The following is a 21857-nucleotide window of genomic DNA, read 5'->3' on the forward strand; positions in this document are numbered from 1 at the left end:
GCACAGCCCTGGCATGTTATAAAATTTACCAATGATTATGTTTACCATTTATTGATCTTGCTTGTCTGCTGGAATAGAAGATCAGCAAGGCTTTGTAGGTTCACTGCTGGGTCCCCAGCACCTAGCAGAGTGCCTGGCATATAGTAGGTCAATATCGGCTGCATGAATAAAAGCAGAGAATGTGAGTTCTGGGTCTGTCTTCACCCAGTGGCGACCTAGGTGGCAGATGTGGCCAAACGCGATTGCTTCCTCTTCCTCGTTGGCTTTTTCTTTTTTCCCTGTGCTTTCTCTCACTCTCCCCAACTACTTCCTCTTTTCCCTCTCTCCACTTTTTCTTCAGCAAAGAGAGTAATGATTCATGTCTGGGCTCTGGAGCCAAGTGACTTGGTTCCATCCCCGCTCTGCCACTAACCAGCTACGACTCTTCTGAATCGAGCCATTCAGCTTCCACGCAATACCTCTCATGCATTGCTCCAGGTGGTAATAATAATTCTTCCTGGGCTGAGGTGGGGCGGACCACGTATGGCAGCCTGCACTCAGTAATGATCCCATGTAAGGATGGCACCTCGATAAGTGTGTAACCAGGATTAGCTCATTTAATCCCATGACTATGCCAGGAGGTGGGCACTGTTGAGATTCTCTCTACTGCACAGATAAGGGAGAAGCCAGGGTACAGAGAGGTTAAGCAACTGGCCCAAGGCCACACAGCTATGTAACCTGGCTGCAGGTTCTTAACCATTGGGCTCTTATAGCTGTTGTTTATCAATGCCTATTGATTAAGGACCTACCGTGTTCCAGACACTGTTCTAGGAGTTGGGGGATACAGCAATGAACAAAATAGACAGATTCCTGCCCTTGTGGAGACTTTTTCATTCCAGAGGAGGAAGAGAACCAATAAAACAAGCAAATACAGGAATAATGTAGAGTTGGATGGTGGTAAGCATAATGGAGAAAAATAAAGCAGGGCAGGGAGATGGGGGGATTGTGGGTGTGGTTGTAATTTGAGAAGGTTGATAGGAAGGAAGTCTTTGCTGAGAAGATGACATATAAAGAAGGACTTGAAGGAAGGGAAGGTGACCACATGGAGGTTTGAGAGAAGAGTGGTCCAGCAGAGGGACCAGTAAGTGCAAAGGCCCTGAGGCAGGGGCAAGGCAGCAGGTTTGAGGAACAGCCAGGAGGTGGAGCACAGTGGGCTGGGGGAGAGGGGGACGCGAGGTCAGGGAGATGAGGGTGACCCACAGAGCTCACAGAGTGGGCTGTGGTGAGGACTTGGGCTTTTACTCTGAGTGAGGTGGGAACCACAGGAAATATGCTATACTTCATATAGCATACAACCCACTCATGTAAAATGTACAATTCAATGGGTTTTAGTCTATTCACAGAGCTGTACAACCATCCCCACAATCGATCTTAGAACATTCCGTCACCCCAAAAAGAGCCCTTAGCAGTCACTCCTGATTCTTTCTGACCCCCAGCCTAGGCAAACACTAACCTGTTTTCTGTCTCTATGGATTTGCCTGTTCTGGACATTTCATGGAAATGGAATCATCCTGTATGTGGTCTTTTGTAACTGCCTCTTTCACTTAGGGTAACGTTTTCAAAGTCATCCGTGTTGCAGCATGGATCAGTACTTCATTTTTTAATATTAAATAACATTCCATTGTGGAATATTCCATGTTTTATTTATCCATGTTTCAGTGGGGGATATTTGGGTTGCTTCCACCTTTCGGCTACCGTGAAGAGTGCTGTCGTGTATACATTTTTGTGCTGCGGACACAGTTTTCATTTCTCTCACGTATACCCAGGAGGGGAACTGCAGGGACTTATGGCAACTCTGTGTTTAGTCTTTCGAGGAGCTGTTTCCAGACTGTTCTCCACAGTGGCCGTGCCATTTTACAACCCCACCAGCAGTGTATGAGGGTCCCAATTTCTCCACCTCCTTGCCAACACTCCCACTAACTGTCTTTCGATCGTGGGAGGGTTTAGAGCTGAGGAGGAACGTCATCTGACTTGGCGTTTACAGGATCTCTCTGACATGCACGTTGATAATATTTTACTATCATTAATCTTTCTTTTCCTTCTGCATCACTGTCTTGCCTCGTCCTGGCAAAGCCTCCCTCTGAAACATGACGGAGTCTTTTCTCTGGCTTCTTAGGTCACCGCCCCCTACTCCCCCAGTGGATGTGACTCCCCACAGCGAGGTCACGGCTGGTCACGTGTCTCAGACATCCTTTCATCTCTGCTTTCTCTCTTGTCAAGTGACAGTGTGGCGTGACATGAGAACACTCTTGCCGTGGCCTTGGGGGCTCTCTTGGGTAAGCATCACGTACATTTGGACCTTGAAGACTTGAAAGTTAGATTGGGTGAGATGGTCAAGGCGAGCCAGTCCTTGCCGAGGGAAGCTGGGTATCAAAGAAGGGGGTGGCGTCAGGGCGAGCACAGACCCCAGATTTTAGTTAATTAGTTAATTCCCAAGAACTACAAAAGTCAGCAAACATAAAACAATCCCCACAGCTGATGGCCGCTGAAGGCCTTAAGGAATTCAGTGAAATTATATTAATTAATGAATGAGTTGATTAATTAAAGATGAATTATTTCAAGCCTTTATTGAGTATGTACTAGTTGCCAGGCATTGTTCCAGGTGCTGGGGATACATCCATTCGCAAAAACAGACCGGCTTCTCTCTCTTGGGGGCTGGGGGGAGAAAGAAGTAAACAGATAAACGAATAAGACAATTTTAGATAAAATGGGGTGATTTGATAGAGAGTGACTGGTGGGTTGGGACTTTCATTTTGGACGGATTACACAGGGAAGGCCTCTCTAAGGAGCAGGCTTTGAAGTGAGACCTGCAGGAGGAGAAGGCGGCAGGTCTGGGGAAGTGTATTCTAGGCAGATGGAACAGCACGTGCAAAGACCCTGTGGCTGGAAAAAGCTGGGGCTGTTTAAGGAACAGAAAGAAGGCCCAGAAGCCTGGGGTAGAGAGAACAAGGGGGAGAGGTTGGGAGATGGGGGCAGAAAGGTGAGCAGAAGCCAGGTCAGTTAGGACCTCGGGGCAGCAACAAGAACAGCTAGCTTCATGGTGCTCTCACCTTGGGGCACTGTTCTACGCACTGTCACATCTTCCCAACTCATTTAATCCTCGCAATAGCCCTTGGAGAGAGTCTCTTAGTATCCCCATTTGACAGGTGAACAAACTGAGGCACAGAACGGGCCAAGCCACTTTCCCCAGGACTCTAGGGTAGGAAATCCTGCAGCATGGACTTCTTGGAACCTGTCCTCATCTGACACCACAGCCGCCTGATCTAGCCACCTTTGCCCCAGCCATCTTGATCTAGGTCAGGGGTTGGGTCCCTGCTCCCGTTACCCTGGACAATGTCGGGTCTCCCAAGGGGAACACGATGCCAGGCAAGGCTCTGATAAATACTGACTCAGGCCAGGCTGTGTTGCTTAAGTGTGGGCCTGGGAGAAGGCTGCTTCCTTCCAGGGTTGAAGAAGAGTTTCAGAAGGCCTCATTCTGAGCCCTCAGGGACCGGCCTGCCTTACCCAGGTGCTGGGGACACTGCCCTCCTATCCCTGCGTGGCCCCAACTAGAGACTGAGGGGACTGGTCTACATCAGGGGTCAAGAAGTCCAGGTGGGGCGGAGGGCTGCAGCGGAGCACGCGCCCAGGTTTCATTTTCTTGGAGCACTTATCTGCAATCCATCGTTCATCTGTTCACTTGCCAATCGTCTGTCTCCCTGTTCGTTAGAAAGCAGGGACTTGGGTTTGTTGACCTAACCCTCCGTGCCTGTTTCCTTGTCTGTAGAATGGAGTCGCCGTGGGCCAGGCACTTAGCACAAGGACCCCACCTAGAAGGCTCCTCGCTGGTTCACTCTAAAATGTTCCTTGTGAGCAAGCGTTCCCAGCCAGGCAGCGGTCAAGCTTTGTCAAGAGACGAAGCTTCTGCCCGTAGCATTCTAGCGCCTGGCGACGGTCAGAACGCAAGAACATATGAACGTGGAACAGGCCAGATGGTGGCCCGGTGATAAGGGTGAGGGGTGAGGGGAGAACTGGCCGCTATTTTATTTCACACAGGGTGGCAGGGAAGAGCCTTTCTGATAAGGTGGCGGAGCAGTCGTGAAGGAAGGAGCCGGGCAGATATCTGGGGGGGACAGAATTCCAAGTCGTAGGGGTACAAGGTCCTGAGGCGGGAGTCTGCTGGGCTTGTTCTACGGGGAGAGAGGCTGCAATAGCATGTGTGTGCGCACACGTGGGAAGGTGTGTGTGGCGCCGTGGGGGGAGAGGAGGTCGCAGAGCTGGGGGCGGGAGCTCTGGAGTCCCTGCCAGAGTTGGGCAATTCCTACTAAATACTAACAGTGACGACGGTCAGGACACAGGAAGTGGGAGGGGAGGAGGGGAGAAGAAGAGGGGAGGAGGAGGGTCTGGGAGACAGGGGGAGGAGGGAGAGGCAGGGGGAGGAGGGAGAGGCAGGGGGAGGAGGGAGAGGCAGGGGGAGGAGACAGAGGAGGAGGGGGGAGAAGATGGGGAGGCGGGATCAGGGAAAGGGGTGAGCGGGGAGCAGCTGGGAGCGAGGAAGGGGAGAAGGGTTAGGAGGTGGAGGGGAGGCAAGCCCAACGTTGCACGCAGGCCACGAGACCTCCGCGTCTCCCTCCCGCGGAAACGGAAGCTAGAGCTTGGGGCCGGCGGCAGTGGCCCCGCCCCAATCGGACCATCTGCTCCGCGCCCCGCCCCGGACACGCCCCTTGCTAACTTAGGCCCCGCCCCGCCTCCCCCGCCCGCTGGTGCCCGCCCAGATCCTGGCGCCCGCCCAGATCCTGGTGCCCAGGGCGTCCCGGGGGCGGTCCGCCCGGGCGATGGCACATAAAACCGCTGGCCACCTGCCGGGCCGCTCCTCCGTGCGCTGCGGTCCCGGGCCCGCCGTGCTGCTGCGGCCCGCGTCCGCGGAGTCGCTGCCTCAGTCACCTCCGTCCCCGCCTCGGTCCCTCCACAGGCGCGGAGCCCCGCGAGCAGCGCGCGGGCGCCGGGGCGCGCAGACATGGGCAGCCGCTCTAGAGCGCGCCGGGTGGTCGCGGCGCTGGGCTTCGCCGGGCTGCTGTGCGCCGTGCTGGGCGTTATCATGATCGTGATGGTGCCCTCGATCATCAAGCAGCAGGTCCTCAAGGTGGGTGAGGGGCCCGGCCGGGGGTCAGTGCACGCGGTCCCCTCCGGGGCTGGAGGGCGCTGGGCGCCGAGGAGGGCCGGGTGTCCTGGGCCGGGGCCCCTGAGCACCGGAGAGACCAGAGGGCATGAGGAGGGGCAGCTGGCCACCTTCCCAGGAACCTCCCCGACCCAGGACGCAGGCTGAGTTTGGGGGCCAAGGAGGGCATCCAGGGCTTTTGCTGGAGGCGCAGGCCCGGGTTGGGGAAGCCTGAATTAGAGACCACCTGGGAGCCTGACCTCACCTTAAGGGTCTGGGGTCCGAGGCGGGGCTGGAGTGCGGCCACGTTTCTGGTACTGCCTGGAGGAGCCCAGGAGCCGGTTCACATGCTTCTTGCCTCTTCTACGGCAGCCTGTGACAGTGTGTGGTAAAACTAGGGCTGCACTTTGCTTGTTTCCTGTGAGCACAGGAGGACAGGAACCCTCCATGCACGTGCATGTGAGACTCACACGGGTGCCCAGGCCGGTGGGTGCTCAGGATAGCGGTGTCTGCTGTCCAGAACCTCCCCCATACAAACCCCTTCTCAGAGGCGGAATGAGCTGCTCTGTCATTCCCGGACGCTGCCTTCCTGATGCAGATTGGCAGTGATAAGCCGCTTTTCTCCCCAGATCCACACAGAGGCAGGCATAAGCCCAAGGCTGCATAAGCAGGGTCCTTGGGGAGTCCACAGCCTGAGAGCTTTCCTGCCATCCTAACCTTATACACCACTGCCCTTTCAACCAGGGAGACAAATTAAGGCTGTCAGCTGGCCTTCAGACCGTCAGACTCTGCCCTGGGTGTCTGGCGGCATTTTTGAATGAGCCTGGAGTTACTGAAGGACAGGGAGATTGCAGAGTATCACACTTGAGGTAAAAGCATTCAGCTCTTTGAAGGCAAGGCCAGCACCTGCAGGGCCGGGAGGGGAAACTGAGGCTCACCTTGGCCCAAGATCCAGCCAGACGCAGAGCTGGCAGAAAGAGGTGTCTGTCATCACTTGCTAGCTGATTTCTCTTTTCCCCTTAAGCGGCTTCTTTAGGCGAGTTTCTTGAGAATGGGGACTTGTCCCCATTTCGTGTCTGTGCCCCATGCCCAGCGCGGGATGCTTGGGAGATGAATGAATGAGCGAATGAATGAAGGCTGCATCTGCTTGGACCCGGCTGCCATTTTTTGGCTTTAAAGATGGAGCAACGTTTGGTTTTTCTCGAGGTCTCTGGGTGAGCAGTTGTCTGAGTCATCTTGGCCACACTGTGTCCTTTGTTTTGTCGTCAAATCTTGTCCCATTAAGTCCTGTAATCTGATTGCAAGGAGATCCTGGCGTATGGTGACATTGAGCTCTGAGTTCCTCTTAGTGGTTTTTTTTTCTTGCCTGTGAAGTGGCGGGAAAAAGTTTCTTGGGGAAACCTGAGAGCGGCAGAACTACTTCTTTCTCTCCCGTGGTGGCCAACGGGTGTATCTGTTTTGCTTTTCAAAGTAGCTGTGAGAGCTTTATCTCAGTGAAAGCCGGCCGTAAACGCCCGCCAAATTTGTGGTTTCTGTACTGTGTGAGCCCTGGAGAGACCATCACTTGGGTGCTGTAAGCGTGGCAAGCCCGTCGTGATCCCGTGCAGAGAGCCTGTTGTTTTGGGGGTGTGGGGATGAGTGGGATTTATAGCTGATGCAGAATCTTGTCAGCCCTGTCCTTCTTGGACTTAATTCAGGTGTTTTCTTTTCACGGCTCTCAATCAGATGAAGGATGTCTCTGTGTGTGTGTGTGTGTGTGTGTGTGTGTGTGTGTGTGTGTACATGCACACCCACATGCCCTACCTAATTTCCCACTCCTTCTCAGGGCTTCCAAAGAGGAAAGCGCCACTGTCCTCAGTTGTCCCGGAGCTAAGATTTCTGGGCTTAAACTTGAGTGAGAGCCACCCAGCATCCTCCGTGAATATCCTAAAGGTGATTGGTTTGTGGCTGAGTGGTGTGAAGGCACGGAGGCGACCCCAGCCTGTGACAGTTTCTTCTTGGACAGCTCAGGCTGAGCCCTGGCCAAGAGCCTTCCCTTGGAAGAAGAGCATCTGTGTTCAGGGGACCGAGTGGGTGGGATGCTAGGAGAGGGACGGATGGCCCGCTGGTGTTTTCTTTGGCTGCACGTGTCCACGTACAACTTGAATGGGAGGGCTTGTGCTTTGATTTCTACTTTTTTTTTTTTTATGCTTTGGGGTTAAAGAAGTCCGTGTATAGAAAATACATGGATTCTTGTTTGTAAAAAAAAAAAAAAAATTCAAGTGGAGGGAAAAAAAGGTTCCCCCCATTTTATTTCCCTCGTGGGATAGTACACCGTCATCCGAGAGTATCTTTTTAGATTTTTATGGAGGTACACATCAGGAGCATGGATTTAGACACATTAATATATGTATATTTACATATATTGAACTAAACTATATCGAAATAGCCTGCAGTTTGCTTTTCAATTCACAGATATCGCTTGGGAATTTTTCCATGTCAAAACATATAAATCGGTCACACTTTTCACTGCTGCATAGTATTCCTTTGAATGGCTGTACACTTAATTACTTACCTGTTTCTCCGTTGACTGATAATTTTCTCATACATACCTCTCTGTGTACCTGGATGAACACTTCCACCGGGTACATTTCTAGAAGAGAAGCCTCTAGTCCAGATGGTATGTCCAGTTTGCATTTGGACACAGCCTAATGGCCCTTCTGAAGACTGAGGGCATTTATAGTCCCATCCACAGAGTATGAAACTCATCACTCCCCCACATCTCTGCCATTATTGGGATTACCGATTTCTTATTATAATTTTGGGGGGGGGGGGTTTAATCTGATGTGTGTGATTTACATTTCTCAGGTTACTAATGGGGTTGCATAGGGGTGTGGCTCGTTTTGAAACCGATGTCAGTTTCCAGAGCTCAGGGTTTGCAGACCTGGCTGTGCCATTTGCTGGCTGGGGACCTCAGGCCAGTTACTCCACCTCTGAGCCAGGGCATGTGTCTTCAGCTCTGAGGCAGGGGTTGGATTTAGTTTGTTTCCTGGCAAGATGATAAAGTACAAAGGCGGTGACCTGTGTGTGAAACTGCTCTGGATGTACCCGGTTTACACAGCTCGTGGCAGTTTCGGGCAGGAATCCTGACCGCCAAATCTGGTCTACATTTCAATAGGGGCATAGGAAGTAAAGCAGGAGCCCTTCATCCAGTGGATTTCTAGGTAAAAGTTAGAGAGAAGGAACTAGATATTTACGTTTGGGCACAGAAAAGTAGAAAAAACACATTACTAATTGAAAAAAAGCTTTGAGGCTACTCGTGTTAAAAAAAACAAAAAAAAAAAACCCAAAAAATACTCCACAAAACAATACTCTGTCTTTTCACTGGGTTTCTATCAGTGCATGTAAAAGCACAGAAAAAGGTGTGGAAGGGTGTGTACCAAACTGACAAAAGTGGTTACTCTCAGGGAACTGGGGGTGTGGCAGGGAGAATATTTATGCATTATCTGTAAGGCTCATACTTTTTCTTTGTAAATAAGGAGAATGTATTCACGTATTATGTGTTTAGTTAAAAATTAGTAACGAATCCGTAGCTTTCCCCAAAGAATGGCCAAATGAGTTAGATGCAGAATGCAGGAGGCACACAGTGGAGGGGCCCTGGAGATGGAGGTCGCTGGGAAAGGCCTTGGGGGAGAATGAGACTCATTTCTTCTCCTTTCCCCCAGTGGGTAGGGTTGGACAAGAGGTGTTCAGACCGAATGCACTCAGGATTATAATCGAGGGTGATCGTGTGCTAGGCATCTTTGTAAATGTTGATCATCTCGTTTAGTCCTGGGAGAATTCTGGGACACACATCTCACTGTCATCAACTACAGTTAGGGAAACAGAAGTTTAAGAGAGTAATTTGCCCAAGTTACCTTGCTGGGGTGTGTGTGTGTGTGTATGTGTGTGTGTGTGAAAAAAATCCTGAGGCAAAGCCCAGGAGGACGGGCGCTCTTATATCCACAGCCTAGAACAGAGCCTGGCATGTGTGGCCCTCTGTGTGTTTGCATGGATTAGGAAGTGCAGTCCAGGTCCCTGGGCGTGTATTTCCAAGTTACTGGGTGTCTCTGGTCCACCAGGGAAGGCCCCGCTGGGCCACAGGGGAAGGGGTTCGTTTGCTGGGCCACCATGTGCAATGATGGGCCTGGTGGCCTTCTCCACGGCCGGGGGTGGGGTGGGAAGCTGAGTCCCCCTCTGCTGTCTTTTATGTTTGCTAGTTGGAATCAGCCTTGGGTGCTATATCCATGAATTTTTCCAGCTGCCAAAGTCTTCTCCCATCTGTGTCCCCATCTCAATAAGTGATATCTCCATTCGTTCCCTCCAAGAGTAGAGGCAAAAACCTTGGGTCATCCTTGACTGCATGCTTTTTGTGATACCCCTGTATCTGGTCCATCAGCAAATCTTATCGGCTTCCCTTCAAAGGCATATCTGCATTCTGACCCCTTCTCAACGTCTCCACTGCTCTGCCCTCCTCCATCCACTGCTTGGACTAGTGCAGTAGTCTCATCCCTGGTCTCCACAGACAACCAGATCACGTGCCCTCTCTGCTCTCAACCCACTGAGGTTTCCCGTCTCACTCTGAGTGAACACCAAGGTCATTTCAGTGGCCTGAAGTCCCCCCGCCACGATGCAGCCCTCCTTCCCTGTCTCACTGCACCCCCTCTTGGCTCCTCTGCTCACCTGCCACGCTTATCTCTTTGAAGCCCTTGAACCCACCAAGCCTGGTCCCACCAAACTCTGGCTTGCTTTCTCCACCGCCCGGAAGGCTCATCCCCAGATACCTGCACAGTTCGCCCCTCATGTCCCTAAAAGTCACCCCCTTATGTTATATGTTTATTTGTGCATTCTCCCTCTGCCTCATGAGCAGGGGCGCGGGCTGGCCTGCCGCTGTCCCTGCAGCGTCCCCGGGACCAGATCAGCGCTTGGGCTCACACTAGGATGGTGGGATGGGCAGACGCTGAGCACTTTGAGGTCGGGCTGTTTCCTTAGCCTCTCCCCACCACCACCCCCAGCCTCCGACTCTGTTTTGCCCCCTCCTCCCTTGACGAGGGCCTCCCAGAGAGCCTTCAGGAACACTGTGCCCTGCCCCCGTGCTTCGTGCCCTCTGGCAAATCTCCTTTGCCCATCAGTTCAGAGGCAGGGGTTGGGGAGAGATAACAGTCGGTGGACATGATTATGCACTAGACACTGTCCTGTGTGTTTTACGTGTATTCAGCTGCTTCATTTAGTATCTAAGTAGCTCCCTCTGCCTCTCTTATTGAGGGAAATGGAAGCACAGAGCCGGAAGGACACTTGCCCCAGGTCACACAGCTGAAGTGGCGGAAACAAGATTCCAGCGAGCCCGCCACCTGTGGACCCCGTCCTCCCCACCCTCCGTACAGTATTTCCGAGCAGCTCGACTTGACATTTGGGGGCAGGGCAGGCCCTTCCCCTGTTCTCTGCTGGGGTCCACCTTTCCTTGTCTTTTTCCTGCACAGACAGTGGGGCAGTGGGGTCCTTCCCAGGCCTTTCTCCTGATAATCACCTCCCGCAAACTGCGAGTACAGGGTACGTCCTGACGTCTTCCCTCCAGGGCTGTCTGCTAGGCCCGGGCAGCTCTAGAATCGCAGATGCCAAGGGAAGCTGGGGAGGGCAGCCTCCCCCTGGCCCGTGGTCCCAGCGACCCTCAGGGTGACCCCGCCTGTCCTGGAGGGTCTGCTCGGCCAGCTCTGTGCCCTGCCGTCCGTCTGGGCCGCCACAGAGCCCCAGGGTTGCGTCTCAGAGGGCGTCACGGCGTCGCGGGCTGACCGCCTCTGACCACAGCAGGCTCCCTCTGGCCGCGCACTTGACCCATGGCCGCGGATGGGGGGGGCGGTGCTCCCTTCTCGGGGGGCAGTGGGGTCGCAGGTGTGCCCCGATTCTGCTGTGTTTTTCTTCCTCTTTCCTGCCGGGAGCTTCCTATCCCTCCAGAGCCACAGCTGAAAATACGGGCTATTTTTAGTCTCCCCGAGTGTTGGTTATTTTTGTTTCCCTCTTTGCTGCTGACGGACTTGCTCCTCTGGTTTCATGTGTGTGCGCACATGTGTCGATGTGTGCACACGTGTGCCGGCTGCACACGCTGACTGGTGACACAGGAACAGATGTCGGCATGCGCCCACGCACGCCTGCGTGTGGCCATGTGCCGAAGCACGCACACACAGACAAGTGTTGCGTGTCAGCATGTGTCGGCTTGGAGCACAGTGTCCCCGTGATGGCATACATGTGTATGTGCACGAACACACGTGTACACACATGACGTGTGCCCGCGTGTGGTAGCCTGACACACACGGGTTCACACGTGCTGTTATGTATGTGTCTATGTGTGGGCTCACACACGTGTGTTGACACCTGTTGAGCGTAGAGTTACACATGGGGACATGTGGACACACGTGTTAACACGTGTCCGCGTGTGTTGGGTTGTGTGCACACACATGTGGCCATGTGTCCCAGGCCCGGCACGGGGCTGTGTTCAGTGCGCCTGGCTCTTCCCATTTCAGGACACGTTCCCCATCCTTTCCTAGAGTGACTCATCCTGGCTGGGCCTCTGCTCCGTGACTCATGGGATTAGCTAAAATTTGGTGACAGCTACCTGGAATCATCCCGTGCTGGCTTCAACTTCTAGCAAACGGGACAGAAGTGAGTCGGTGTCGAGGACTTGTTTGTTGAAGAGCTTCCCTTGGGCAGTTTGGTCCCACCGGAGCCCCGGCACAGGCACGTCTGCTCCATCAATGACCGTGGGCTCCATCAATGACCGTGGGTCCTCCCGTTGGTCATGGTGCCCAGAAGGGTGATCCTATGCCCTTGGTCAGCAGCAGAGAGGCCCCTGGGGTCATAAGCCGCCCCCAAGGCTGGTTTCAGCCACAAGGCTCTTTTCTGGCTCATAATCTTAGAACTAGAGAATTCGGTTACGGGGAGTCCACCCTGAGCACCCACCTCCCTCCCACACCCCCGGCCCTTCTGTGCCACAGAGATCTAGCAGCCTCGTCCTCATAAACACATTTATGGTGCAAAGAATTCGACTGTAGCAGTCGGCCAGAAATACAAAAGCAAGACAAAAGGTGAAGTCCTTTTATGTGCCTCCTCTCCCTCCCCCTTGGTCAAATGCGACCTTGGCCTCCACTGGCCCTGGGAGTGGCCACCAGAGCTGAAATGCAAAGAGAAACAAAAACAACACAAAAACGTTCATTCTCGGCTTTAGAGATTTCCAGGGCCCAGGAGCTGGTGAGTTATAGGTGGTTCTGATTTGAAGCTCAGGATCATTTTGCTCAGAACCTCCCCAAACCCAGACGTCCGGGCCCCTGATGGCCCAGGGCACAGCTGGCTTCATTGTCTTGCTTCCTTCCCCCACCTCCGCCCCACTGTTTCCTCCTGTTCCCCGATTGCTTCGTGCTGGGGGGGGGGGGGAGGGGAGGAAGGAACAGGAGTGGCCTGACCTGCGCTTGCTTCCTGGCATTCTGGGTGAAGTTCCTTCCACCTTTTCTGGAAGCTTCTAGAAGGACTCTTTTTTTTTTTTTTTTTTTATACAGCAGGTTCTTATCAGTTATCCATTTTATGCATATCAGTGTATACATGTCAATCCCAATCTCCCAGTTCATCCCACCCCCCCCAGCCCCCCTGCCACGTTCCCCCCTTGGTGTCCATAAGTTTTTGCTCTACATCTGTGTCTCTATTTCTGCCCTGCAAACCGGTTCATCTGTACCATTTTTCTAGAAGGACTCTTGAGACGCTTTAATGTGTGCTCTCTTCAGCCGCTCTTGGACTCAGATGCTGGTGTCTCCTTATCTCCCTGACCGCCGGCCATTGGCACGTCCCAGGGCTCAGGCCTTTCCTGGCTGCGCTCACCCAGTCTCACGTGTCAAATGCCATCTCTGTCCTGGCACCTACCAAATTGATATCCCAGGCCCGGACCTTTCCCCTTGAACTCCAGTCTCAAGCATCCAATGGCCAACTCCATATCTCAACCTGGGTGGTCAAAGGCAGCTCACGCTTACCCTAGCCAGCGCCTGACTTCCCATCACTCCCCGTGAAACCCACATTCCCATCTCAGGCCGTTGCTTGTCCATTCTCCATCTACCCAGGCCGAAAGCCTTGGAGTGAGCCTTGACTCTCTCTCACTTCCCACACTGAACCATCAGGATATTTTATGGCTTCATCTTCAAAATATAACCAGAATCCAACTTCTGTCCACACCCACGGCCACTACCCTGGTCCAAGGTGCCATCGGCTCTCACCTGGATTCCTGCAGGATCCCTGCGCCCACCTTTGCTCCCTGGTCAGGTTTTTCAGCACAGCAGCCAAAGGAATCCTATGAAAATTGCGCCGTCCTCCTCTGCTTAAAGCCCTGCAGTGAACCTGCCCCATCCCCTCCGAGTCAAGGTGAGCCCTTATGTTGTCCCTTGAGGCCTGTTCCATCTGATCCTGACCCCTTTCTGTCCTCCCCTTCACCTTGACCTTGCACATGGCCCTTCTGGCAGTTCCTCAGACTTACTGGCACATCTGCCTTACTAAGTTCTTCCCTCTGCCCACAGCTCTTTCCCTGATGTGACATGTGCGTGATTCACTCTCCCACCTCCTTTAGGCTTTGTTCAGATCTCACTTGCCCATGGATCTTTCTTTTTTAATATTGCAAGTTCCCTTCCCATTCCCTGGTGCTCCAAACCCTCCTTACCCTGCTGTTTTTTTCTGTAGTCCCGTCACCTGCTGAGATACCACCGAATTTACCTGTGCATCCTGTTTATCATTTATTGTCTGTTTCTCCCTGTGAGAATGTCAGGCCCATGAGGGCAGGGACCTTAGTTTTTGTTCATCGCTGTGTCCCAAGCACTTGGAACGACACCTAGCACATAATGGTAGGTTCTCAAATAGTTACTGAACGGATGTTTAGAAGACGAGGGTGGTTTCACAGGGAGGTTCGTGATGAGTGTCAGGTTGTCGTCCTGTGCGGGCACCTGGGGACCGCGCCCCTCCCCCTGCACGGCCCCCCCTCCACATCCAGCCATTCCGCCTCTCACCTGCTGCAGGAGCTTCCTCTCCTGCCTGTCTGCTCCTATTCTTGCCACCCTCTCGGCAATTTCCCCTGCCGCAGCTAGAATGCTCTTTAAAATAATGCACATTGGATCATTTCACAGCCCTGATGAAAACCTTCTTGCGTCTGGTCTGAAACCCGTCTGCCCGCCGTGGCCTGTAAGCCACTTACCTCCCTGCACTTCCGCCCTGCTACAGCCTCACAGGCCTTTCTTTTCCTCCAATACACTGTGTTCTTTTCTGCCTCAGGACCTTTGCACAGACTGTTCCTTTCTCCTGGCTTTTATGTTTGGTTCCTCTTATGTTTCAGCTCAAATGTGACCTCTTGAAGAAGAGACCCCCCCCTCCCCCCATGAACCCCACCCTATCTATGTTATAAGCATTCCGTGTTACTGTCTTCCAAGCCGTCACCATGCTCTGGAATTATATTGTTCACTTGCTTGAGGTTCCATGAGGCAGGGGCCTTGTCTCTCTTGTTCATGACTGTATTGCATGGTTGGGGACCCTGGTCCAGGGCAGAGACCTGGCTGGGGTGGGACGTTGAGTCGAGGCAGTGAGAGGGTTCCAATCGGGATCCTCAAAAGCATGGATTTTTGAAGCCAGACTCCTTGGCTTCCAATACTGGCTCTTCCCCTCCTATCTGTGCGCCCGGCACCAGGGAGCATCCGGGAGCCAGCTCTCCGTGACGTGTTCGTGGATTCAGGGCCTGCGTCTTAACAAGCCCCGCCTGGATTCCAGAGACGTCTCTCTGACTCCAGTGACTGGGTGTTTCTACTGGCTGAGTGTTGATTGACCCCTCCTCTGTCCCAACGTGAAGGTGGAGTCGCCAGAAGGAAGGGACACAGGTTTACAAAGATGTCATTGGGGCCATCTGGGGATGGTGGGTAAAGAAAGAGCATCTGTCCTGTCCAAGGGGCCAAGGGAGGCGTGGAGGCTGGTCTGGGGCTGCCTCGCTCTGCCTCTCGGAAGGAGAAGGGATCCTCATGCTGGCATCTTGGCCTCAGCTGGGTGGCTTGGACTGGGGGTGTGGCGGTGTTTCCCTCCTGCTGCATTTAAGCCCAAGTTCAGCCTTAAAGTGGAACCACTTGCGTTTCCTGTCCTTATGAGTGGAAACCTCGTGAGGCTGGAGTTGGGAGACCCAGGTCCAGCTTGCTGGTGATACGTACTTGCTCTGTACATACAGGATCGCACATCAGCTCAACCAGGCAAAATCTTTTACCTGCACTCAATAAACCACAAGTCGACCCGGTTAGTGTTGGCCTGGAGAGTGCAGAGAGGGTGGGGAGGGAGCTTCTTGTGGCCCTGCTCTTCCTCCTATGGGGTCCCATAGTGGGTTCAGCTTGAATGCAATCCAAGAGTTAAAAATTCATTTTTTGTATGTGTGCTTTCGTATCACTGGCCAGCAGCTTTATCTGGGGCTCAGATGGCCGTCTGTACCACATGGGGGAGAAACTGGCTCCTTTGAATTTCCCCGGAGGTCTCCAAAGGGAACCTTATGGAGGGACCTTCAAAGATAATTAGAGAATTTTCCCAGTGGCTGGGAAAAGTTGTGGTGTGAATGCTCATGGGCTCTGATTGGCTGGGCTTGTCTCTCATGCTTATCCCTGAGCCAATCACTGTAGCTTGAGAAATGGACTGCTCCGATTGGTCAGGCTTGGATTACGTGCCCATTCTTGGAGCTGGAGAAGGAGGACTTTTTTTCCCCAAAGCAGAGGGACTGAGGTGGGGTGGGGTGGTGCCCTAAAGGAAAAGGTGGGGGGGGGGGTCACTGTTAGCAGAAGGAGGAAAGGGTGACAGGCAGCAAAAATGATTGATGTGCCCTTTTCCCCAGAGTAGCTTCCTCAACTTCATCTCATTGCGTCTTGTTATTATAGTATTAGAGATTCTTTTCTTTGGCTTGACCCAAGACCTCTGGAGGGGATGGTAGCTTATCAGCTAATTGTGTTTATCAGGGAAGGTTTCATAAACTCAGACTGTTAGATCTGGAGCTTGGGTTTTACTCAGTTCCATCTTTTATTTTTTCTCTGGGAAAACCAGAACCCAAAGGGAGCAAAGATTTAAGTAAGGCCACAGAGCAAATTAGCAGTAAGTACTGGCAGGGAAGACTGTCTCAGGTGGGTGGGGGAAGTAGGTGGAAGTCAGATGGGCCCCTGGAACAGGGCTTGGAAGAAGCCAAGTAGTTGTAAAAGCAAGTCATTAGCTAGCATTCTTCAGGCAGAAAGTCCCCAGGGTCCCCTGTCTGCATTCCTGTCCGAACCCACCTCTTGGGAAGAGGTGTTTGTTGTAAACTGGGAGAGGTGTCAGGGCTGGGGTGTGCCAAAGTGCAGGCTTTGTCTGCCCCGGGCGGGAGGCGCCAGTGGTGTGCCCTGGAGGGGATGGCGCAGAGGAGGGATGAGTAAAGACTCTGACCTTTATCGGAATCTGCCCAGGTACAGGTGCAGAGGAGTTGATCTGGAATCGCTGTTGCCAGCAGGTGTGTTCTGCAATGTGAACCAGCACATCTGTCATCAACAGTCCCCCGGATGAACGGCTGCCAGCTTGTTGGCCCTTGCCCCAAACTCTGGGGCACACCCTTCTTCACCCAGGACAGCTAGGAGCTGTGTGTGAGAGGAACCTGCCTGGACAGCCAGGCCCCCGGGGCCTCTGGGAGCATCCCTTTGTGTGCTGAGAGAGCCCTGTGTGCCCACATGATAACCTTCCACCTGAGTGAGAGGCATGAGGCAGACTGGAACATGGGGAGCTGGAAGGCAGTGTTGGCATGTCACCGTCTCAAGGTCAGGCATGGGTTCTCAAACCCGCATGACTCTCTAGCCCTTGGCCAGGGTTTTGGCGTCCAGGAGTTTAGGTGGACCCAAGAGCATAGACTTTGGAGCCAGGCAGCCTGGGTTCAAATCCTGGTTCTGCCCCTTCCCAGCTGTGTGTCTTTGGACAAGTAACTTAACCTCTCTGTGCCTTATTTCCCCCTCTGTAAAATGGCATTAATGGAAGTATCTCCTGTACAGGGCTCTTATGAAGATGGAGGAGTTGGCACATGTAAAGCACTTAGAATAACAGCTTGGCAAGTGTCACATAAGTGTTTGCTGTTGTCGTCATCTTAACCTTATACACACACCTATAGTAGGATTAGTCTTTCATTTTACCGAAACGGGACCATACTATGTCCACTTTCCCGCATCTTGCTTTTCTCACTGCGTCTCTTCTCTAAACTTTCCCCGGTTGCTTGGGTAGCTCTGACTGGGTATCTAGATGACTGAACATCCCACGGTGTGGATGTACGAGCCATTCCCAGGAGGGAGGTTTCAAACTTGTGAAATAATCCATAAAGCAGCCGAAAGTGTTCTTTTCCCACCTCGATGTTTCAGTTTGAAAAATTTTATTTTGGAAAAATCGCAAGAACAGTGCAACGAATTCCTGTAAGCCGTTTCCTGAGCTCCACCAATGTTTACAATTTGCTGCATTTTCGTTCTCAGTCTCTGTCTGTCTGTCTGTCTCTCTCGTTGCCAGACCATGTGAGAGTTGCTTGCAGACGTCAGGACACCTCGCCCCAGAATACTGCAGCGTGCGTGTCTTAAGGACAAGACTATTTTTTCCTGTAACCACAGACCACAGTCACCCTCAGGAAAGCTCGTAATAATTTACTTCTTTGATGCTCAGGTTACATTCAGAGTCTCTTATTGACCCAAGAGCACCCTTTAGAGCAGTTTTTTTTTGTTTAAATCACGTCCTGTGTCCAGCTGCCTTGTTTCTTTCTCCTCCTTTAATCCAGACCAGTCCTCCAGCCATATTCTTTTTACTGGGTCCTTCACAACACTGGCGTTTATTAAGGGACCAGACCAGTTTTTCTGGTGGAATGCCTTTCAATTTGGATTTGTCTAATTGTTTCCTCGTGAGTGCACGTTTTCTTCCGACAGAGTCCTACACAAAAGCCTCCTTGTGTGAGTCAGATGGGGGTAGAGCTCTCCTGGCTGAGTTGGGATGGGCGCCTGGACCCCACCCCCATCCCAGCTGGGTGACCCCATCCTGCAGCAGGCCTGCACCCCCAGGCGAGTTTGAACCTCCCCTCGGACTGGAAGAAGCCAGTGATTCCATCAGGCCTTGCCTCGCTCAGCCGTCCTTCCATCTGCTTCCTCATTTTCTCAGCTCTGATTCCTTGCCCTCATGCCCAGGCGTGTGGATCCTTCCAGCGGCCCTCGGCCAGCCTGTCTCGTCCCCTCCAGCCCTCCTGGTCTCCCAGTGCCATGGACTTGAGGGCCATGGGCTGGGTCGGATGCCGCCGCATCCTCTGGGCTGGGAAGGCGTTGCAGCCCTGGGGTGTCAGGGCCTGTCTGGTGGAGATGGGATGGCAGGTGTGGGGGCTTCTCATCTCCGCTGCCTGTCCCTCTGAGGCTTGCAGAAATTCTTGTGCCAGGTCCCCCTGGCCCCATCTGGCCTCTTGGCTGGCACAGGAAGGTCACTGTGGCTTTACTCGGCCAGGAGCCCGCTGTAGCTGGAATCCCTTGGCAGCTTTGAAAGACTCTCTAGGCCTCAGGACTTCCTTTGACTGCCTGTTCCCAGGGTCCCCAGATTCCACCTGCTGCAGCCTCCTGCTTTGGACTTTCAACTTTGATTTCTTTTTATTGTGAAATCTTATGCACTTCAAGGAAAGTGCCTAAGACACACGCAATTAAATAAATAACTAAAACGAACGCCAGTGTGATCATCCCCAGATGAAAAAGCAGAACCTCATCTGCCCTCCAGAAGCCCCTGCAGAGGAGACTTGTTCCCAGCTTGCTTGGCTTTTTATTGTGTTACCCCATCTGCATCCCTAAACACTGGGCTTAGTTTTGTCTGGCTTTGAACTTCACTTGAACGGAATCATATTTCTATGGTCTGAATGCCTCAAAATTCATGCGTTGAAATCCTAATGCCCAAAGTGATGGTGTTAGGAGGTGGGGCCTTTGGGAGGTGATTAGGTCATGAGGGTGGAGCCCTCGTGAATAGGATTAGTGCCCTTGTAAAAGAGTCCCCGGAGAGCTCCCTCACCCCTTCCACCATGTGACGACATAGCGAGAAGTCTGCAAGCCAGAAGAGGGCCCTCATTTGACCATGCCAGCACCCTGATCTCAGACTTCCAGCCTCCTGACCGAACGAAATAAATGTCTGTTGTTTATAAGCCACCCAGTCTGTGATGTTTTGTTACAGCAGCCCAGCCCTGACGTAATAAGGCACATACTCTGTATTTTTTTGTTTTGTCTTGTTGTTCTTGCTTCCCATTATGTTTGTGAGACCCATCCGTGTTGTTGCAATAAACCACACCCCATATTTTTTTAATTAATTAGTTAATTAATTAATTTATTTGGCTGCATTGGGTCTTCGTTGCGGCGCACAGGCTTCTCTAGTTGTGGCGTGTGGGCTCTGTAGTTGTGGTGCGCGAGCTTAGCTGCCCTGCGGCATGCAGGACCTTAGTTCCCGGACCAGAGATCAAACCCATGCCCCCTGTGGTGGAAGCGTGAAGTCTTAACCACTGGACTGCCAGGGAAGTCCACAAGTTTTTTAGTTAATAACTTATAGAGATGAAATTCAAAGAACATAAAATTAATCATTTTAAAGTGATCCATTCAGTGGCAATTAGCACATTCACAGTGTGAACCATCACCTCTTTCTGCTTCTAAAATGTTTCTGTCACCCCAAAGTGAAACCCCACTCCCCATCTTTTCTTCCATCCAGCTCCCCTATTCCCTGTCAGCCATTAGTCTGCTTTCTGTATCTGTGGATGTATCTGTTCCGAACATTTCCTATAAATGGAATCCTACCCTGTGTGGTCCTTTGTGCCTGGCTTCTTTCACTCAGCATCACGTTTTCAAGGTTCTTCAGATTGTAGCTTGTGTCAGTGCTTTACTCCTTTTTATGGCTGAATCATATTTCACTGTGTGGATGGACCACATTCTGTTTACTCATCCATCAGTTGAGGGACACGGTTATTTCCACCTTTTGGTCATTGTGAATAGTGCAGCTGTGGATGTGTGCATACATGTGTCTGTTTATCTCTTTTCCCTTGTCTCCTTCTATTTCCTCTTCTTCCCCTATCCCTCTCATGTCTCACCCCTCCTTGCCCTGGCACCCATCCCCTGGGTGGTATGTCTTTAAATAGGACACGTGTGTCCTTGTGCCACAGGTGGTGCCAGGAGTCTGCTCACAGAACAGTGGGCTGGAGCTCAATTCCGGAGCCAGGTGGGCATGGGGGCCAATCCTGGTTTTGCCACTTGCCTGCGGGTGACCTGGGGTAGGTTCCTCGGGTCTCGGGTTTGGATAGGCTCCTGTAAAATGGGACAAACCACACCTTCCCGTAGGGTTGAGGTGAGGATTGAGCAGGCTAATAGGTGGTAAGTGCTTTGAGCTGGGCATGGCCGAGCAGGGCCCACGCGCAGCACCTGGGCTGCCAGAGCCTGGGGAGAGGGTGACCTCTGCCCTCGGTACCTGACTCCTGCTCTGAGCCCTACTTTTCTCCCATCACGCTCTTGGAAATCTTTCTATGGTGCCGTATTCTTATCTGGCCCATGGCTTCTTGCTACTGCCTGGGTTTCCGAGTTTACATTCCTCATGTTTTGTTTATTCCTTTCGTGACTAGTACCTGGTTCCGTCCACTCCTGCCCCCCCAGACAGCAAACATCCTGGAACCTTCCATCTTAAAGTTCCCAAGAATTTCCTCGGGATGTGCGGGGAGTGGAGCTGCCAGGTCGAAGGGCACGGGAGGGGGGAGGCAGGGAGCCAGTGTCATCAAATGTGCCTTCCATAAGGGCCGTTGCCGTTCCCTCCCACATCTGCTCCAGCGCCCGATACCGTCTGGCATTCTAGAATATGTGTGGTTGTGATGGGTGTTGTTTTGATTTGTACTTCTGAATTGTGTGTTTGAGGCTTCTTCCTTTTCTAAGTCAGTGGTGGGATGGGGTCTGAGGCTCAGAGAGTTTGAGGGGCTTGAGGGGGGGCACACAGCAAACAAGGGATAGATCCCGGGACTTGGACTTGGTTTAATCAGAAATCTTTGGTCCCCGGTGACCGAGGTCAGCTGCAGGGAGAGGACAGAGGATGTGAGGGGCCTCTCTTCGGCTGAAAAGGCTCAGAGGGAGAGGTCAGCCTTGTGCAGGACGGGGAGGGAATGTGGCCGACCCCGCATACCCCCCTGCTGTCTGCAACCAGCTTAGGGGTCCCCTCCTGCTGAGGACGGGCCTGTGGCCTCCTTGTTGTGTAACTGTAATGTGTGTATTACTTTCCGAGGCCTTTGTCCTCACATGGCCGTCCCCTCTGTGTCCTTGCCTCTTCTTATAAGGACACCTGTCATTGGATTTAGGGCCCCCCCTAAATCAAGGATGACGTCATCTCGAGATCCGTAACTTGTTCACATCTCCAAAGACACCATTGCCAAATAAGGTCAGCTTCTGAGGTTCCAGCTGGACATGAATTCTGGGGGACGCCATTCGACCCACGACCAAGTGTTTGCCCGACCTGCAGACCCGCAGAACTCCGGGTTCAAATCCAGGTCCTAGTTCTTGGATTCTCTGGGAACTTGATTTTCTTCTAAAAGCCGATGTCCTCTTTTGCAGTTGGGGCTGATTTTCTCAGCTCCCACGGATTAAAATTC

At 52.6% G+C, this 21857-nt stretch overlaps 1 protein-coding gene across 4 annotated transcripts in view; it reads left to right on the forward strand.

Moving 5' to 3' along the window:
• SCARB1 (scavenger receptor class B member 1) overlaps nucleotides 1–21857 on the forward strand; it is an 89589-nt gene that overhangs the window by 7620 nt on the left and 60112 nt on the right. For 2 of the 4 annotated variants that reach the window (XM_059894168.1, XM_059894166.1), the window contains exon 1: nucleotides 4829–5161. The exons of 1 other annotated variant lie outside the window; for it this stretch is intronic. In XM_059894168.1, the coding sequence (XP_059750151.1) occupies nucleotides 5036–5161 (126 nt within the window). In that variant the 5' untranslated portion in view covers nucleotides 4829–5035. Of the gene's footprint in view, nucleotides 1–2261; nucleotides 2316–4828; nucleotides 5162–21857 lie in introns of those variants that run through there. One more of the 4 variants, XM_059894169.1, reaches the window with a different exon arrangement.

This window comes from Balaenoptera ricei, chromosome 14, assembly GCF_028023285.1.
Source record: "Balaenoptera ricei isolate mBalRic1 chromosome 14, mBalRic1.hap2, whole genome shotgun sequence".
Classification (NCBI taxonomy): Eukaryota; Metazoa; Chordata; class Mammalia; order Artiodactyla; family Balaenopteridae; genus Balaenoptera; species Balaenoptera ricei.